Source organism: Anas acuta, chromosome 1 (genome assembly GCF_963932015.1).
Source record: "Anas acuta chromosome 1, bAnaAcu1.1, whole genome shotgun sequence".
NCBI classification, from domain to species: Eukaryota; Metazoa; Chordata; class Aves; order Anseriformes; family Anatidae; genus Anas; species Anas acuta.
The window spans coordinates 123,362,241-123,378,442 of NC_088979.1; the positions used below are offsets into that span (position 1 = coordinate 123,362,241).

A 16,202-nucleotide genomic window follows, 5' to 3' on the forward strand; every position below is an offset into this window, starting at 1 on the left:
TCTCTTCTTCTGCTGATGAGATTCTCTGGTACCCAAGGCTCTTGGGATGGATGGATGCAGCCAACACTGACAGCGGGGCGTGCAATCTGACAGGGTGATCGCGCTGGGCAGGCCCTGAATCCGCTCCCTCCCTCCTTCCCTTCCCTTCCCTTCCCTTCCCTTCCCTTCCCTTCCCTTCCCTTCCCTTCCCTTCCCTTCCCTTCCCTCTTGCCGCTGCCTGCCCGCCCCCCCCCCGGCTGCTCGGCCCCCGCCGTCGCCCCGCCCGGCGGGCGGATGGCCGGAGCCAGGGGCCGGGGCTGCTGCTTGCGGCGGCCGCTGCGGCGGCCGGGGGCGGCGGAGCGGGGCGTCTCCATGGCAGCTCCAGCAGAGGTAGGATGGGGCCCCCACCGCCACCGCGATCGGCCCCCGCCTCGCCTCCACCGGGCTGGGCCGGGCTGGGCTGGGCTGGGCTGGGCTCAGCCGCCCCCGGCCCCCCGCGAGGTGCGGGGCAGCGCCGAGCATCGCACGCCCTGCGCCGGGGGCGCTGCGGCTGGGGAGGGCGGCGGGAGAGGGGGGGGCTGCGAGGAAATGCGGCCCCCCCGGGTTAGCGGGGAGGCCTAGCTGCAAACGTGTGATGGTGGCGTGGGGGGGGGATAGGGCTGAGAGGAGCGGGGCCAGCGCCGACAAGCCGCGATGGGGTGCTCGGCTGCAAAGCGGGGGAAAGCCGCAGGTGGTTAGCGAGAAATCAGGGAGAGCCAAAAGGATGGGGAGGGGGGGAGGTGGGAGCAGCTCGCACGGCCTCGGGGTCTCAGGGGGAATGAGTTTGGGTCAGTTCGGGGTGAGGCCGCCGTCCCCGCAGGGCATCAGTGCGAGGTGTGTTGTGCTGCAGGGCCGCGGGGTTTCGGGGTTTCGGGGTTTCGGTGCGGTGCTGGGGCAGGGGACCGCAGCCCTGGGTCGGGTGGGATGGGCAGGTTGGAGTCCTGAGTGCTGACAGCGAGAAGCAGGGGTGCGAAGGCTGGCGTGGCGGTGGGAGCTGCACACTGGGAGCAGGGGGTGTTGGCACGGGTGTTTGGGAATGGCAGGGAGCAATGCAGATGAGGGCATCGGTTTAAAAGGCGGCGTTATTAATATGCTGGGTGGGGAGCCTGGGACTGGAACAGCAGGGAGAGCAGGGTGTCTGAGGAGCTCGGGAAGGGCCAGAGGTATGCAGGTACCCGCACAAATCTGGGTCTTCTGTTCCCTGAAAGACACAGGAAGGGCTCTGCGAAGCCTAAGTCATGACAATGTGTTTGTGTGGGCAAGGAGAGAGATCTAGGAAGATGGTACGATCTTAAATTACTTTTTTTTTCTTTTCTTTCTTCTACAGTGAACCTCCTGCCCTGAATCTCCAAGGGAACCTTTGTAAAGGATCTTCCCCTCCCCGCCATCTCCTTATTGTTTGCTAGCTCTGCCCTGCGCTGTGCAGGGAAGCTTGAAAGAGCAGGCTGAGCCCTGGAGGACAGCAAAAAGGACAATGCAGTGAGGGTGCTGCGGGGTCTGGGCTAGGAAACTCTCTGAATCTTCTTCCTCACCCTTCACTCTCCGTTGATGGCTCTCTGACACCCTTGCCAGCACCTCCACCTGGCCACGAGTGTGGCATTTGGTCAGACGGAGATTACGCACTGTGTATACACCACCCTCACCTTTTCCGTGGGACCTTCGTCTTCTCTGAAACTCTTTGCTAGTTGCTCGTTCACTAGGGCACTGGGCAACAGGCACCCACTGCTGCCAAACTGTACCAAGTGCCAGCATTCAGTTTGTGTCCAGGCAGCACATGAAGTAAGGGGAGCTTTTTCTTTTTGGGAAGAGTAGAGAAAGGGAATGAAATAGATGGAGAGGAAAAGCAAAAGTGAGCATGAGAGACTGAGGGAAGAAGCACCGACAAGTGTTCATGAGAAGGAACGAAGGTGGCAGAAAGAAAGAGAACGGAAAAAACAGGTGAAAGAGTTAGAGCGAGCGGAAGAAATATAAGCAAGCAACAGGGAAGGGGGGCACTGAAAGTGAGACAGAGCTGAAGGCTGTTACGCCTCGCAGCTGGTGACAATGCCTTGAGGAACCCCCCAGCGTGCGTGCAGCGCAGATGAGGAGGGACGTGGTTCCCCCCGCGCGGAGTCCCTTTCGGCCTCTTACAGTAACCCCGTGGCAGGGACAGGGCGCAGCCTAGCAGGGGCGGCAGCATGGGGGACTCTGAATCAGAGTCCACCTTGCACAACAACTCACTGTGGTGGCTGGCATGCGGGATGCTCGCCCTGTTGGCCAACTCTTGGATTATCCTCAGCATCACAGCCAAACAGCAGAAACACAAGCCCCTGGAGCTGCTGCTCTGCTTCCTTGCTGGGACTCACATCCTTATGGCAGCGGTGCCCCTCACCACCTACGCTGTGGTGCAGCTGCGGCGCGAGTCCTCCGACTATGACTGGAACGAGAGCATCTGCAAGGTCTTTGTCTCCACCTACTACACCCTGGCCCTGGCCACCTGCTTCACGGTGGCCTCCCTCTCCTACCACCGCATGTGGATGGTGAGGTGGCCGGTCAACTACCGGCTGAGCAATGCCAAGAAGCAGGCTCTGCACGCCGTCATGGGCATCTGGATGGTGTCCTTCATCCTCTCCACCCTGCCCTCCATCGGCTGGCACAACAACGGCGAGCGGTACTATGCCCGCGGCTGCCAGTTCATTGTCAGCAAGATCGGGCTGGGCTTTGGCGTCTGCTTTAGCCTCCTGCTGCTCGGAGGAATCGTCATGGGCTTGGTGTGCGTGGGGATCACCTTCTACCAGACCCTGTGGGCGCACAGAAGGCGCCAGCAGTGCCGCCATCAGCGGGCAGAGGAAGCATCGTCCTGCTCATCCGCACACAACACTTTCAACGTGCCAGCCATTGTGGTGGAGGACGTGCGGGGCAAGAGGAGGTCCTCGCTGGACGGCTCCGAGTCAGCCAAGACCTCCCTGCAGATGACCAACCTCATCAGCGCCATCGTCTTCCTGTACGACACGCTCACCGGGGTGCCCATCTTGGTAAGCAGTGAGCTCTCCCTGCCCCTTCGCAAAGCCTGCAGCTAAACTCGATTTCTGCACTGTGAAAGTTTTAAGTGGCCAAGAGGAGACTGGAGAGGAGATTATTCTGCAAATGTACAGGATTGCACAGGGGCATCTACCCTTGTAAAAAGGATGAGATTTCTGCCTCTCCAGTTTGCTTCTGGAGAACAGATACACCAGCTTTAACAGCTGCTGTAGAGAGTTGTCTTTTTTCCTTCTGCTGGTGTGTTTGTAGTCAGCACTCAGGTTTTGGCTGGCTGGTTGATTCTCTGCAAAACTGGAGAGCTGAGGAAGTTCTTAAAATGAACTATTAAGAGAACAGAGGCTTTAATCATGCATTTTTTTCCAGTCTCCGTGTCTTTTCTTTGTACCTATTTAGCTTCAGCTCATAATGAGCACAGGGAAGAAGGGTGCTAACACCAAGTCTCATATTAGAGAGATCACAGCGCACAATACGCTCCAGCAAACCATGAACAATTTTTCAAAGGGGCATGGGGTATTAACTTGATGAACCCTTTACTGACAGATGATATTCTGCTACAGAAGTGACTCTTGTTATCCTTCTCCTTTGATCCCCATTTCTGTCTCCTTTATTGGCCTTGTTTCTCTCTCCTACCGCCAAGGTTGTGAGCTTTTTTAGCCTGCGCTATGACACAGCCCCCACCTGGATGGTCCTCGCCGTGCTCTGGTGCTCCATGGTGCAGACCCTGCTGCTCCCCTCCTTCATCTGGTCCTGCGAGCGCTACCGAGCGGATCTCCGCACCGTGTGGGAGCAGTGCGTGGCTATCATGTCTGAGGAGGATGGAGATGACGGTAAGCCCCTCACCGCCCTACAGTCACTTTCTTCAGTAACCCCCTTCCCAAAATACTACAGTGACCTGCCTTGGGAAAGGGACATAATGACACTGGGAGAGATGTTGTGGGCGGCGGTATGGGATTCCTGTTAGAGCTTGGATTCAGTAAGCAGGTATTATTTAAAAAATTATTTTGAAAATTTATTCTGGAGCAGGCTCTGCCGTTCTCTTGCTGCCTTAGGAGTCGCTAGCATCCCAGCAAAATCAATGCAACAACCTACAGATTAGATAAAAGAGTAGAGACGATGTGTAGCTGTCAAACCACATTGAAAGAGACACACCCCCAGGCCTCAGCCCAACTTGCTGGTATAAAGGTCCAAGTTCTGGCAGGGAGAGATTGCAAAGTGAGACAGAAGAAACAAGGTGGTCTTTGTGTCCTTTAGTCCTGCTGGCAGCAGAAAGAAAAGGTCCTTGTTCGGAGATGAGTCTCGATGGCTGCAAGTAGTGCAGCAGAAGTCAGACAAGCGTTAGGATGGCATCAAGGTGTCCTGATAATGCTCATCTTCTGTCTGGGAAGTGTTGCCTGTCATTCTCTTTGCCAACAGATGGCGTGTGTGACGATTATGGTGATGGCAGGATCTGCAAAGTGAGATTTGATGCCAACGGTGCTGCAGCTGTGAAGCGGGACTCTCGGGATATCAAACTGCTACCCATGCACCACATGTTGTTGCCCCAGGACAAGGTGCATTACCTGCAGGTGAGCTGCCGGCTGTCGGGACAGCCCCACGACCCACCTCCTTCCCTGTCGGTCTCCCGTATGTTTGTGTTCTGTGGGCTCTCCTCTCTCGGAAGGCCTCAGATACTCCCCTTCCGTTCTGCCTCTTCTCCAAGTCTTCCATCAATCACCTGCCTCCTTCTCCATTTCCCAGGTCCCTATCTCCCGGAGAATGTCGCATGATGAGACTAACATCTTCTCCACCCACCGCTCCACTCCATCCTTCCTACACAAGTGGTCTTCATCTGACGACATCCGCATTGCCACCCCCCGCAAGCCTGGAGTCCCCAGCTTCTTGCCTCCTCAGCTGCATGACTACCAGCACCGCCGGCGGCCCCCGGAAGACGAGCTGACAACCCTACGGCAGTTTTTGGAGGGGGGGCTGGTGCCGCGGGTGTCCAGCTCCAGCGCCTGCTTCTTCCGAGATGAGATCACCACCTTCATCGACGAGACGCCGCAGCCCACCCCAGCCTGCAGCCCACGGCACTCCCGTCTCCCGCTGGCATCGCGCCGCGAGCGCCGCCTCTCCCTCGGCAGCAGGGAGGAGGAGAGCGCCGAGCGGCCGCGGCGCTGCTCGCTGGCCGGCAACGAGGCCTGGCATCGGCAGGACGGGGAGCAGGCGCCACGGGAAAGGACGCCGGAGGCCTGTGAGGCACAGACCTTCCAGGAGCCCAAACTATGAGGGACAGCATCGGAAACATGCGGTGCCATCACGATTTTTAAACGAAACTCCAGACGTCCAGCTCGTCCCGGGACCCCGAGTACTAATTCGCATTCTCATCTTTCTCGCCAGCAGGCAGGAAACGCGGCACCCCGTGGTGGTGGTGGGGTAAAAGAAGTGTGACAGCCCTGCAGAACGGAGCTCTACGGACACGGACACCGACCTGTGCCTGCTCGCAGGTTACAGAGGCACCCGCCGCCGCCACAGCCACTTGGCACCCTTGCCGGTCCCGTCCCCTTGTGAACTCCACCCTCGCATTCGCTCTGCCCTGCGAGACGAGGCAGGCACGGAATGGTATTAAAATTCTATATTTGGAGTGTCGATCGTGTCTGTTTTTAAAATCATATATTAGCAATAATCTTGTTTCCACGGAAACGGAATGATTGGCCCAACGCTTAACGAAGCTTTGCTGGCTTCTGGGAGGGAAAGACGCCAAACGTGCAAGGCTCCCTCCTGCATCAGTGTGTCCGGAGGGCAGCGGGTTCCCAAAAGCCTGGGGAAAGGGAAGGAGGCTTGTGCGGAGGAGTCGTGATGGGAGACGGGGTGAGGAGATCCCATGTCAGGGGAGACTTAGGCTGCCTGTAGCTAAACAGGAGCTGCCTCTGTGGTGTTTGAGGCAACCTCTGGCTTGAAAACATGTTATCTCCGGAAAGACCCGGAGCCGTGATGTTGTGTTTGGCTGTCCCCCCCCCCAAATCCCCGGTGGCAGACAGCGGGTCGGGGCGCACCGCGCGGTGGCGTGCCGCCCCCACCGCCCCCCACCTCCAGCCTCGCCGCCCGCCCCGCGGGGCGTGCCCAGAGCCTCCTCCTCCTCCTCCTCTTCTTCCTCCTCGTCCTGCTGGGCGGCTCGGCCATGGCCCCGCTTCCTTGCTTCCTCCTCCTCCTCCTCCTCCTCCGCGCTGCCTCCGCCACGTCCCCGCCGTCTCGCCTGGCCCCCTACGACCTGCTGTACGCCGACGGGGTGCGGGCGTACTTCGCCCGCGACTGGGGGCGGGCGGCCGAGCTGCTGCAGCGCTCCCTGCACAGCTACGCGGGGCTGCGGGCCGCCCGCCGCTCCTGCCGGGCCTCCTGCCGTCGGGAGGCCGCTTTCCTGGCCGATCCGCCGGCCGCCGGGCCCTGGGAAGCGGCGCTCTTCGAGCGGGTGCTGCAGCGAGCCGACTGCCTGCAGCACTGCCTGGGCGGCCGCCTGGGCGCTGCGCCCTCCGCGCACCGAGCCAGCCTTGCCGTCCGCAGGGACTTCGAGCAGAGGGAGCCCTACAACTACCTGCAGGTCGCCTTCTTCCAGGTGGGGCGGCGAGGGCAGCCCCCTGCTCAAGGGGCTGGGGAGGGTGCGAGTGAGGTGGTGAGGAAGGGGGGTTAAGGCGCGCTGGCTTGTCCCCGCAGCTGAAGAAGCTGGATCAGGCCGTGTCGGCTGCCCACACGTTCTTCGTCGCCAACCCGCAGCACCTGCAGATGCGGGAGGACATGGAGAAGTACCGGCGGATGTCGGGGGTGAAGGCGGACAATTTCCGAGACCTGGAGGCGGCTCCACACTGGGTAAGGCTTCGGTGCAGAACTGGGTATCAGCAGCTCGTACCACATCCTAGGTATGGCTGGAGATGAGGTACCACACATCAGTGAAGCCACACTCTAACAATTCTGACACAGAGGTTTTACACTGACAATTACAGCAGGCTGCAGGGTCTTGGAGAAGTACATTTAACCCCAGAGGAATCGCACTGTGTGGTGGGCAGGCCCCTAGGTATCAGAGCAGCTATCCAGAGTCTCAGACTCAAAGTCTCAGGGCGTCCTCCCGTGTCGCCCATGCTAACGGGGAGCCCGGGTCTGTCCTTTGTAGGAAGCGTATGAGGCTGGCGTGCAGCACTACAATGCAGATGAGTACCTGCAGGCTGTGGACAGACTGGAGGAGTCGCTCAGAGAGGCGCTGTCAGCACTAGAAGAGTGCCGTGCCCTGTGTGAAGGGCCTTTGGAGGAGGAGGAGGAAGAGGAGGAGGAGGAGATGCAGCCTGGCCTCTATGAAGCCATTGCAGGTAGTGTTAGAGGCACAGAGGGATGGGTAGGAAGGCCATATCTTCCCACGGTGGGCATGTCCCTTTTTCCAGTGCTTGTATCTGGCAGAAGTGGGAGCTGCTGACTTTCATTGCTTCTCTTTCTTGCAGCCCATTATATTCAGGTTTTGAAGTGCAGACAGCAGTGCGTCCTTGATATTGCCACAAAGCCAGGACGGATTTCTGCCACAGAAGATTTCATACCCTCTCATCTTGACTTACTACAGTTTGCCTACGACCAAGGTGAGCGCAGCTACAAACCAGTGGGTGATGCTGTGGGACCCCTAAACTTGCCACTTGTCTCTGGACCTGGAGGGCAGAATGTCACAGGGAGAAGCAGCCCACTTACCTGAGCTCTACCTCTCCCCTTCTTCTGCCCCCATCTCCCCTGCTCTGCCCAAAACCTCTCTGCTCTTGCTCAAGCCCAAGCCTGAGTCTGTAGCCACCTTGGGAGAGGTCTCTTGTTCTCTGCTTCAGTCTCGTTGTGCGGCTTCCGTAACATAAGGCTGTTTCCACTGTGTGTGTGGAAAAATCTTTCCTACAGCACTCTCACCCCATGTCAGGCACATCTTATCTAGAGCATATGCATGCATCTCCTGTCAACAGTGGTGTTCCTTCCAAGTCAGCCCTGCCGGCCCTAGGTGAAATGATGGCTTCTCCTGACGCTGGTCATTCTGTCACTTTTACTTGCGCCTCATCTCTTCTCTTGGACACTTCCACTCCCTTTTATACTCACCCAACTGCCTGTCATCTCCTCTGTCAGACCACTGGTAAAACTTGTATCTCAAAGAAGCCTCCAGGCTCCTCATCATGTTCGGTGGGAGATGTGGGACTGGCCTATATATATTTGCTGCTAACGCCAAGTCTTTCAGAGACATACCTGTTTGTTCTGTTTTGTCCCTGCCCTAGTTGGGAACCAGGCGCTGGCTGCTGAATGTGCTGCTTCCTATTTGCTCTTCTATCCCACGGATGAGCCAGTATTGGAGAAGATGAAGCAGTACCAAACAGAGCTCGGAGAGGACACAACTGTCACAGCAAGAGAGGTAGTTACAACCCCAGGTCTGTACTTTCTGGCCCTCCCCTGTCCCATACAACAGGATCCCAGGTCCAGGAGACAAAAAGGGAAACGTGTCTTACTGCAGATGTATGCCAAGCCCAAGAGTGAAGACATTGGAACCTGAGTTTGCTTTTACTCTGTACCAAGCAGGGTCTTTCTGGGACAGAACTGGGCCCTCATAGCAAACAGCAGTGTGTGGCAGAAGGTTTCTGCCCTGGATGGGGATGGGGTTCCCTTTTGTGGAGTGGTTGTTTGACAGCCTCTTTGCTTCCATAGAATATTCACCATTATGTGCAGAGATCTCTGATGGAGAAGAAGTTGATTTACTATGCAGTGGAGCATCTCGGAGGAACTTTTAATGACCCTGTAAGTAATGATACCATCTTAATCTTCCTGCCCTGATTTCACCAAGACAGTTGCTTGATCTTGTTTCGGTAGCAACTGATCCAGAAGGGATCAAATGCTGTTGAGCAGGATCCCCAGGTACTTGTGAGGTGGATTTTTTAAGGCTTTTCTGCTGCTTCACAACTGAAGCTGGTTGGAAACTGCTGTAGTAAGCATATACATTAGCCAAATCTGATGTTCCTCAGCTTCAGACCAGAACCATTGGTTTGATCTTCCATGGAGAAGGGGGACAAGGAACTGTCTGTTTGTCCTGATCTGCTGTGGGAGAAGTTTGCTTTGTGGTGAGCTGTCTGTATTTGTTCCTACAGGATCTTTGGACTCCAGATGAGCTGATTCCTGAAAGCCTAAAGCAGAAATACAGGTAAGGTTGGATGAGTTGACTAGGACTGAAAATGAAGTTTGGAAGTAGGGGGCAGACTGGCAGGGGTGATATAAGAAAGAGTAATACAGAGGAATTGGCAAAGCTGGAATAGCAAGTGAAATGCTGACCACAGAGGAGGGTTAGACATAGCTCTGTGTGCTGACAGCCCTGGTCTGTGTTTTTTCCCTTGCTCCCGAGAGAGGATCAAGAGAAGCAAAAGCAGGAAACTCTGGATGTAGAAGAGAGGGAGAAGAGGGGTGAGTAAAAGCATGAAGAAGGATTTGGATGCAGTCAGCTAAGCTAAATGCTGTCTTTGCTTCCATCCTCAGACATTTGAATGCTAGCGTACACGCAGACTGACTCGAATGGCTCGGCACATCTTCTCACTGTTTCTTTTCTCTATCTGTGATGCATGTGTAATCTTGAAAAATCTCGCTGCATTACCTCTCTGGGATGGGAACTTAAAGAGCACTGTGGTTGGAGAAGCTGCCTGGATATTTGACGAGCCTGTGGACGTGCAGATCCCTGTTCAGTGCAGCTGGTGTGGACAGGCAGGAGCGAATCCTGCACGAAACCTGGTTCAACTCCGCCACCCCATTTCAAACAGCATTTTTCTGAAGGGGACAAAGAGAAGGCAGGGGGGAATGGAAACTGGAACCAGACTGTTCAGCTTGGGCAAGTCTTTCCTTGAAAAACACCATTCCAAATGTTTTGTGGCTGAATGCTAAAGGCTGCAATGCAGAGTCCTGCATTCTTGCTGGTCCTGTACTCTTGCAGGACTCTTGTTGTCTTTGCTTGAAGTAGCCCCAAGTGATTCTCTTGCTGTGTCATGTGAAAGCAGGTCATTCTGAGAGCCTGAGTGCATTGGCACTTCTTACCATCCAGAGGGGAGAGGAGGGGAGGGGGGAAGAAGACCAAAGATCAAAAGGTTAAGTTATTACCTAATACCCATCACTTCTCTTTGGGACTGGAGAAATTAGGAAGATGCACTGGAGGCACTTCTGGGGTAAGATGGATGATAGACAGGAGGGTTGATGGAGGTGTTTACCTGCTTCTTTTCTCCAGAGCCTCACCCCAGGAGGCTGGACCTGTTCTGCTGCTGCGATCCACAGTGCATTCAGCTGTCCCCAGCTCCCTGCTGCTCTCCCAGCAAGCCCCACGTTTCTGCTGGCTCCTGAAGCACTTGCTGTAGGCCAGCTCCCCCAGCTGATGCTCTGGTTCCCCTGAAGCATGTGAGGGGTGCAGGTGGCCCAGATCTGCGAGGAATTAGCACTTCTGGGGAAGTGTCCTGTCTTCCCAGAGAATGTATAGTGTCTCTCTACTTCCTGGTCCAGGCTGGGGTTGGTGTCTGAGGGCTTCTTATCCAAAGAGTGCTCATCTCTGTCTGTACTCCCTTCTCCTACAGGTCCGTTGCCTTTTGAGGGTATCACTGTCACCATGGATTCCCGACAGATGAATGGAACCCACAGGGTTGTGTTTGACAGAGTCCTGACGGAGTCTGAGTGCAAAGACCTTCTCCGGCTGACAAAGGTGAGGCCTGGATGTTGGAGGACGTGCCGTGTGTGTCCCTCCCTCCTCAGCAGGCAAGATTGTAATGTTGCTGTGAGGAGAAAAGGCAACCTAATGTGTGTCCTCTGCATTGTTCTGCTCCAGGCAGCGGCAGGAACAGGAGATGGCTACCGAGCAAGGCGGTCCCCTCATACCCCACATGAGAGATTTGAAGGGTTAACTGTGCTGAAGGCCACGCAGGTATGTGGCTCTGTGAGTCTTTTTGGTTGTCCATAAAGCATGTTTACCACCCGAGCATTTTTCTCCATGAAGTGCTCTCTGGACAGGGTCACAGGTGTGTTATCTTCCTTACAAGAACACGTGCAGCTTCTCCTGACCCTCCACATTCACATTAAGGCACATTGTACGCGAAGGGCTGGACAAGCACCTTCTCTCTTTTGGGGCAGGATTTCGGGATTGTTATTTGTCCCCATGCAATAGTCTTAAAGACAAGCATAGCTTAGAATTGTGCAATAATTTAAGGTGGAAGATTCTCTACTCTAGGCTGAAGAAATGCAGCCCTTTCAGCGTTTCTTCTAAGTCATGCGCTCCAAGCCTCCAGCCGTCTTAAGACCCTCCACTGAAGACTCACACCAGCTTTCCTGTGTCCCTCCTGTACTGGGGGACACAAAATGATGCATTCCAGATGTTTCATGTGCTGATGTTTCATGTGTTTCATGGGCAAGAATCACTGCACCGTATAGGTGCACTCCTGACATGTTTTCGTGAGGAAAACAAGTTCTTTTCTTTTCTGTGTGACCACAGGACTTTATGCAGATCTGTTCTTCTGTGCTGTGTACATGTGTCATTTCTTAGAGTGTCTCTAAGTATTGTAACAGGCTTATTTTTCACTTGTAGCTGGCCCAGAATGGGGACGTGGACTGGAGAGATGCCAAATTGCTTCTGCAGGCCAGTGAGAAATCACGGAAAATCATAGAATCCTATTTCACTCCTGGAAAGAAACTGCATTTCTCATTCACACACCTTGTGTGCCGCACAGCTGTAGAAGGTAAAGAATGCTTCACCCTGATAGTCCCTTTCTCCTGGAGAGTCTCCTTCCCAGCCCCAGCCACATGCTCTCAGGAGACTCTCATCCCTTTACTCTCAATGCACCCCTCACTCTATTCCTTATTCTTTCTTGAGATTTAAAATGCCCTTATTCCTTTTTGCAACTTCCCTTTTCAGAGGAGCAGGAAGGTCGCATGGATCTCAGTCATCCTGTCCATGCTGATAATTGTCTGTTGGATCCTGAGGGGAAAGAGTGCTGGAAAGAACCACCTGCCTATGTCTACAGGGATTACAGGTAAGAGAAGGGGATCATGTGGAGATCAAAATGTCTTCCTGGCCCCAAAAGAGGATGAGCTCAGCCTGTAGAAACTAGGCCATTGGTTTGGGTTGTTGGGTCAAAGCCAGCCAGGGCTGTAGCATCAGACAGAAAGCTCCATCAGTGGCTTCAGAATGAGCTATAAAACTCCTCCTCTAGGCTGGGAAGACCTACCCTTTACACCTCCTCCCCCTCCACATCCAGCATCGGCAGAGCAGGTTGAGACTGGGAGGCTTCTTGGACCTAGAACGTGACATTAAATTGTCTTGTCTACTTGTCTATCACAATACTACCGTCCACTTCTAGCCCTTAAGACAAGATATTTCTTTCAATCTTGTTCTGTCTTTCACAGCCTAGCTGCTCAATTGTCCACACGTTACAGGAGAGGGAGAACCAGGCTCCTTGGATTTCCTTTGTCTGAGCTGTCAGTGTATTTTGGTGGCTGTTCTCCCATTGATCTCTGAGGATTCACTGTCAGTACTTTGTGTTGGGATTCTTCATTACATGCTAGAGGCTGTTCCAGCTTATAGCAGGTTTTGTTACACTTCTGTGAAACAAACAAACACATTTTCAAGATAATAAGTGTTGCACGCCACAACCAGATGAGGCCAGGTCACTACAGTTCATTCTCACTATTCAACATCTCAGGCCACCAAATATTCACCAGGCAACCAAAAATCTTACATGCCTTTTCTTTGAGTGGCAGCTGAACCCAGAGCAGAATTTTTCTCTGTGCAGTCTATAGTAGGAATGTGGGACTTAGAGGTAATTCTGTTTGGTATCATTAATTCCATTTCCCTTCTTCCATGGATGTTGACTTGGTATAGTCAGATCATAAAGTTACAAGGCTCCATCTCATGACTGGTTAGCTCTCTATTTATCTTGTGAGGTTATCCTGTCACCTCACTCCTCACTGGACAGTATGATTCTCTGACTTGTACCACAATGCATATTAAAGTATCTTTCTTGGAACTGTGCCACTGAGCTGTTTCTAGGAATATTCCAGCTCTCTTGCAGAGTGAAGTGTGATAGACCAACCAGCTCAACAAGGGCTTGAGCTCTTCAGCTCTCTTTTTAAAAGAGGCCCCTATGCACAAGACGATCGAAGAAACACTATTTAAAAACTTCCTTGATCTGTTCTATGTATTTGTGCTATGGTCATGATAATGAAAATATTAAACAAAGTTGGGCCCAGCAGTCCAAGAGTTCCTGTAATCCTCCTCCCAGTGAACAGTACTGCTATCAGCGCCACTTGTGCAATATTCAGTGTGTGCTGTTCACATGCTGTTCTTCACCTTCTCTGTGTTCATTAATAACTTCTTTAGTGGCAGTGCTCTGAATACTTTGTTTTAACAGAGTCCAAAACTCCTGAAACAGAGCATGTTGTCTTTCTCTGGGGAAATGATCTGTTTTGTCAAAGACTGTGTAACTATCCCAATCTGCTTTTAGTACACCCATGTTACATTTTAAACCCATTTTCCATTTACCTCTTGTCCTTCAATTACCTGTCTCCTGAGAAATGGATTTGAAAGCCCTGCAGACTGCTGAGGTCAGGCTGATGGGCCTATTTATGCTTCAGCCACTATTGCTATCCTCCTGCCCTTTTGTACAGGTGAGAGCTCTCCTTGCTTTTCTCAAGTCGTGTCACCATCCTGACTTCAGTCTTTTTAAAAATGCTGTGGGGAGAAGAGCTGTAACTTTCTGGACTTCAGGGTTGGTAATCCTGTCATTGTCCTTATATCTTTAACATTTTGCTTCAGCAGCCATAGTGTTGATATCTGTTTCATACACGGAGTCCATTAGTGAGCCTCTTTTGTTCCTTTGGTGTTCTTTGTCAGCTTAATTGAATACCAAGAGGAACTCAGGCATTTCTTTCTCATTTAGTTGACTGTGGTCTCACCTGCATCTCACACTTACCTTACTAGTTCTATTTTTGTCTAGTACAAGTAAAGAAATTTCTTGTTTTAATTTTCTTTTCCACATGCATCAAGCCTCTTTTTGACCATTGTTATATCACCCTTTATTCCTTGATTCTTAAGACGTAACTTTCTTTGTTAATTAATCTCCTCTTCCAGGCCTCGCATTATTCCCAATATTAAAACATAAAATCAGAACCAAGGTCCGTTTAGCACAGGGCATTGTCACAACGGTGCCACAGATGCATGCAGAAGAGTATTTAAAAATAAATAAGTAAATCAGGATGAGTGTGTAGAGTTAACTCCATGGAGTACACTTCCAGCCTCTTGTGGCTTGCAGTTCAGGGACTCCCCTGAGCTAGGCACTGCTGTGTTTAAATCCCCAAAGGGATTCTCCTGGTAACTGGTGTAGGCACTTTTTGAACCTCTGGCATCAATCAGGTGCCATGCTTTCCTGTGACAAGTGGAGTGGGGAAACAGCTCAGATAAATGTGTTTCACTGTCCATATGTCCTTTTTCTTTTTGTCCACAGTGGCATTCTCTACCTCAATGATGACTTCCAAGGTGGGGGGCTTTTCTTCACTGAAATGGACGCTGTGACTGTCACGGTAAGTCTGGGACTGGCCAAAGGAAGGAAAAAGGATTGAGGGTGATTTTTAGGCTGGGTGGGGAGGAAAACAGTTGGTTATTGGATCCCACTACTCCAAAAACAAAACAGTGCTTGTGCTGTGACAGATTCAAATAGGGGCAGCTAAAGGCAAATTGAGGCAAATCTCAGACAGGGGAGAGGTTAACTCCTTTCTAGCAGAGATATTCCAGGCTCTTCCAGTCTGTGGGAGTCTGTGACCTCTGTTTTCCCGTTGGTTTTCTCTGTCCCCCTCCTGGGCCTACTCTGCTCATATACTCTGGCAGTGGATGTCTGGAGGCTCTTTGCTGTTCCACACTCCCAGAGGCAAGATAATCTTTGTAGAAGGACAATGTACCCCAGAGCAAGGGGTTCTGGCTTCATTGTCTCTTCTCTCTCGTGGCAGGCCAAGGTGCGTCCGAAGTGTGGGAGGCTGGTAGCCTTCAGCTCTGGCAAGGAGAACCCCCATGGCGTGCGGGCAGTGAGCCGCGGCAGGCGCTGTGCCATCGCTCTCTGGTACACACACTCCCAGGAGCATGCTGAGCAGGTAAAGGACCGTGCTGGAGAAATGTGTACAAGCACCTCCAGACTAGATCAAATCCCCTGGGGAATGGGTTTTGAGTCTCTCCATGGGGCAGCAGTTGTTCTCTGACAAGGTACTTGGTGGAGGGGTCAGACAGTGGTGGGTCCTACAAGAGGGAAGGGCTCCAGTGGGGCTGGATGGATGTAGCAAAGATGAGGTCTGTCGTGTTAGCCCCTGCGAGAAGGTCTGAAATCCTAGCAGAGAGGGGTTCATATCGTTTCTCTCCATGGCTGCAGGAGCGGGTGAAGGCAGAGGAGCTGATGGAGCAGAGAGCCACGGAGCAGAACCAGCCTGAAGGAGAAGAGTATCAGGGCGCTGACCACAGCAGCAGATCCTCCTCGGAGCCCCTCGCTCCTGATGGCAGAGCCGGGCCCGTGAGCCGGCGGCACAAGCCTGGCTCGGACAGGAGGCAGCACCCCAAGCAGACACGGGCCAGAGATGAGTTCTGAGTACGCAGGGCCCCAGGGCAGGACTTGTACACACAGAGGGCTGGCAGGTGTTGGTAGTACGAGGACCACGAAGGCCTAAAGCAGTTTATTAGCATGCTAGAGCCGTAGCGACGGGGAGGGTTGCAGCTTTCTTCTCTGTGACATCCCAGCAGCAGAAAAGCAGGAGTGGGGATGGTGTATTAAGGTTAGCAACTCCTGGATCTTTCTTTAATGCCCTGCCGACGTGTTTGTGTCACTCAGAAGTAAGAGCGCAGGCTCCCCTCACCCCGCTCCTCTCAGAGCCAGCTTGGTCATACAGGGACAAAGACGAGAGCTGGAGGAGGAGCCTGGGGACATTCAGGAGCAAGGGCGGTCTCACATTCAGGAATTCAAAAAGGAGAAGCCTCTGAATTTCCTCGGTGCCTGCAAACTCCAGAACCTTCGAGATTGGCATGTGACAGAGTAGATGAGGGACTGTGAATATATATGGAATAAAAGCAAAATGCCGGATACGTGTGGTGGGAGCTTGAGTCTGTACACCATGAGGGGACACGTGTAGATGGG

At 53.2% G+C, this 16,202-nt stretch overlaps 2 protein-coding genes across 2 annotated transcripts; both read left to right on the forward strand.

The window, feature by feature from the left end:
* The first annotated feature begins 211 nt into the window (after positions 1-211).
* GPR162 (G protein-coupled receptor 162) lies at positions 212-5,664 on the forward strand. Its single transcript, XM_068699656.1, has 5 exons — positions 212-369; positions 1,346-3,032; positions 3,677-3,866; positions 4,453-4,604; positions 4,777-5,664. Exons 2-5 carry the CDS (start codon positions 2,196-2,198, stop codon positions 5,302-5,304), a joined length of 1,707 nt encoding a protein of 568 aa, XP_068555757.1. The 5' UTR covers positions 212-369; positions 1,346-2,195; the 3' UTR covers positions 5,305-5,664.
* Positions 5,665-6,149: 485 nt separating this feature from the next.
* P3H3 (prolyl 3-hydroxylase 3) lies at positions 6,150-16,150 on the forward strand. Its single transcript, XM_068699644.1, has 15 exons — positions 6,150-6,628; positions 6,727-6,879; positions 7,181-7,373; positions 7,503-7,634; positions 8,301-8,434; positions 8,725-8,814; positions 9,162-9,214; positions 9,413-9,471; positions 10,620-10,744; positions 10,868-10,963; positions 11,621-11,771; positions 11,948-12,065; positions 14,535-14,610; positions 15,034-15,174; positions 15,447-16,150. The coding sequence occupies exons 1-15, from the start codon at positions 6,197-6,199 to the stop codon at positions 15,657-15,659; spliced, it is 2,166 nt and encodes a 721-aa protein (XP_068555745.1). The 5' UTR covers positions 6,150-6,196; the 3' UTR covers positions 15,660-16,150.
* Positions 16,151-16,202: the final 52 nt, after the last annotated feature.

Bases quoted from the DNA above. Each gene is read 5' to 3' on its own strand.
- GPR162 (XM_068699656.1), top strand. From the start codon at position 2,196: ATGGGGGACTCTGAATCAGAGTCCACCTTGCACAACAACTCACTGTGG. The intron at 3,033-3,676 runs GTAAGCAGTGAG...CCTACCGCCAAG, and splicing joins TCACCGGGGTGCCCATCTTG to GTTGTGAGCTTTTTTAGCCT. The intron at 4,605-4,776 runs GTGAGCTGCCGG...TCCATTTCCCAG, and splicing joins ACAAGGTGCATTACCTGCAG to GTCCCTATCTCCCGGAGAAT.
- P3H3 (XM_068699644.1), top strand. From the start codon at position 6,197: ATGGCCCCGCTTCCTTGCTTCCTCCTCCTCCTCCTCCTCCTCCGCGCT. The intron at 6,629-6,726 runs GTGGGGCGGCGA...TTGTCCCCGCAG, and splicing joins TGCAGGTCGCCTTCTTCCAG to CTGAAGAAGCTGGATCAGGC. The intron at 7,635-8,300 runs GTGAGCGCAGCT...TCCCTGCCCTAG, and splicing joins ACAGTTTGCCTACGACCAAG to TTGGGAACCAGGCGCTGGCT.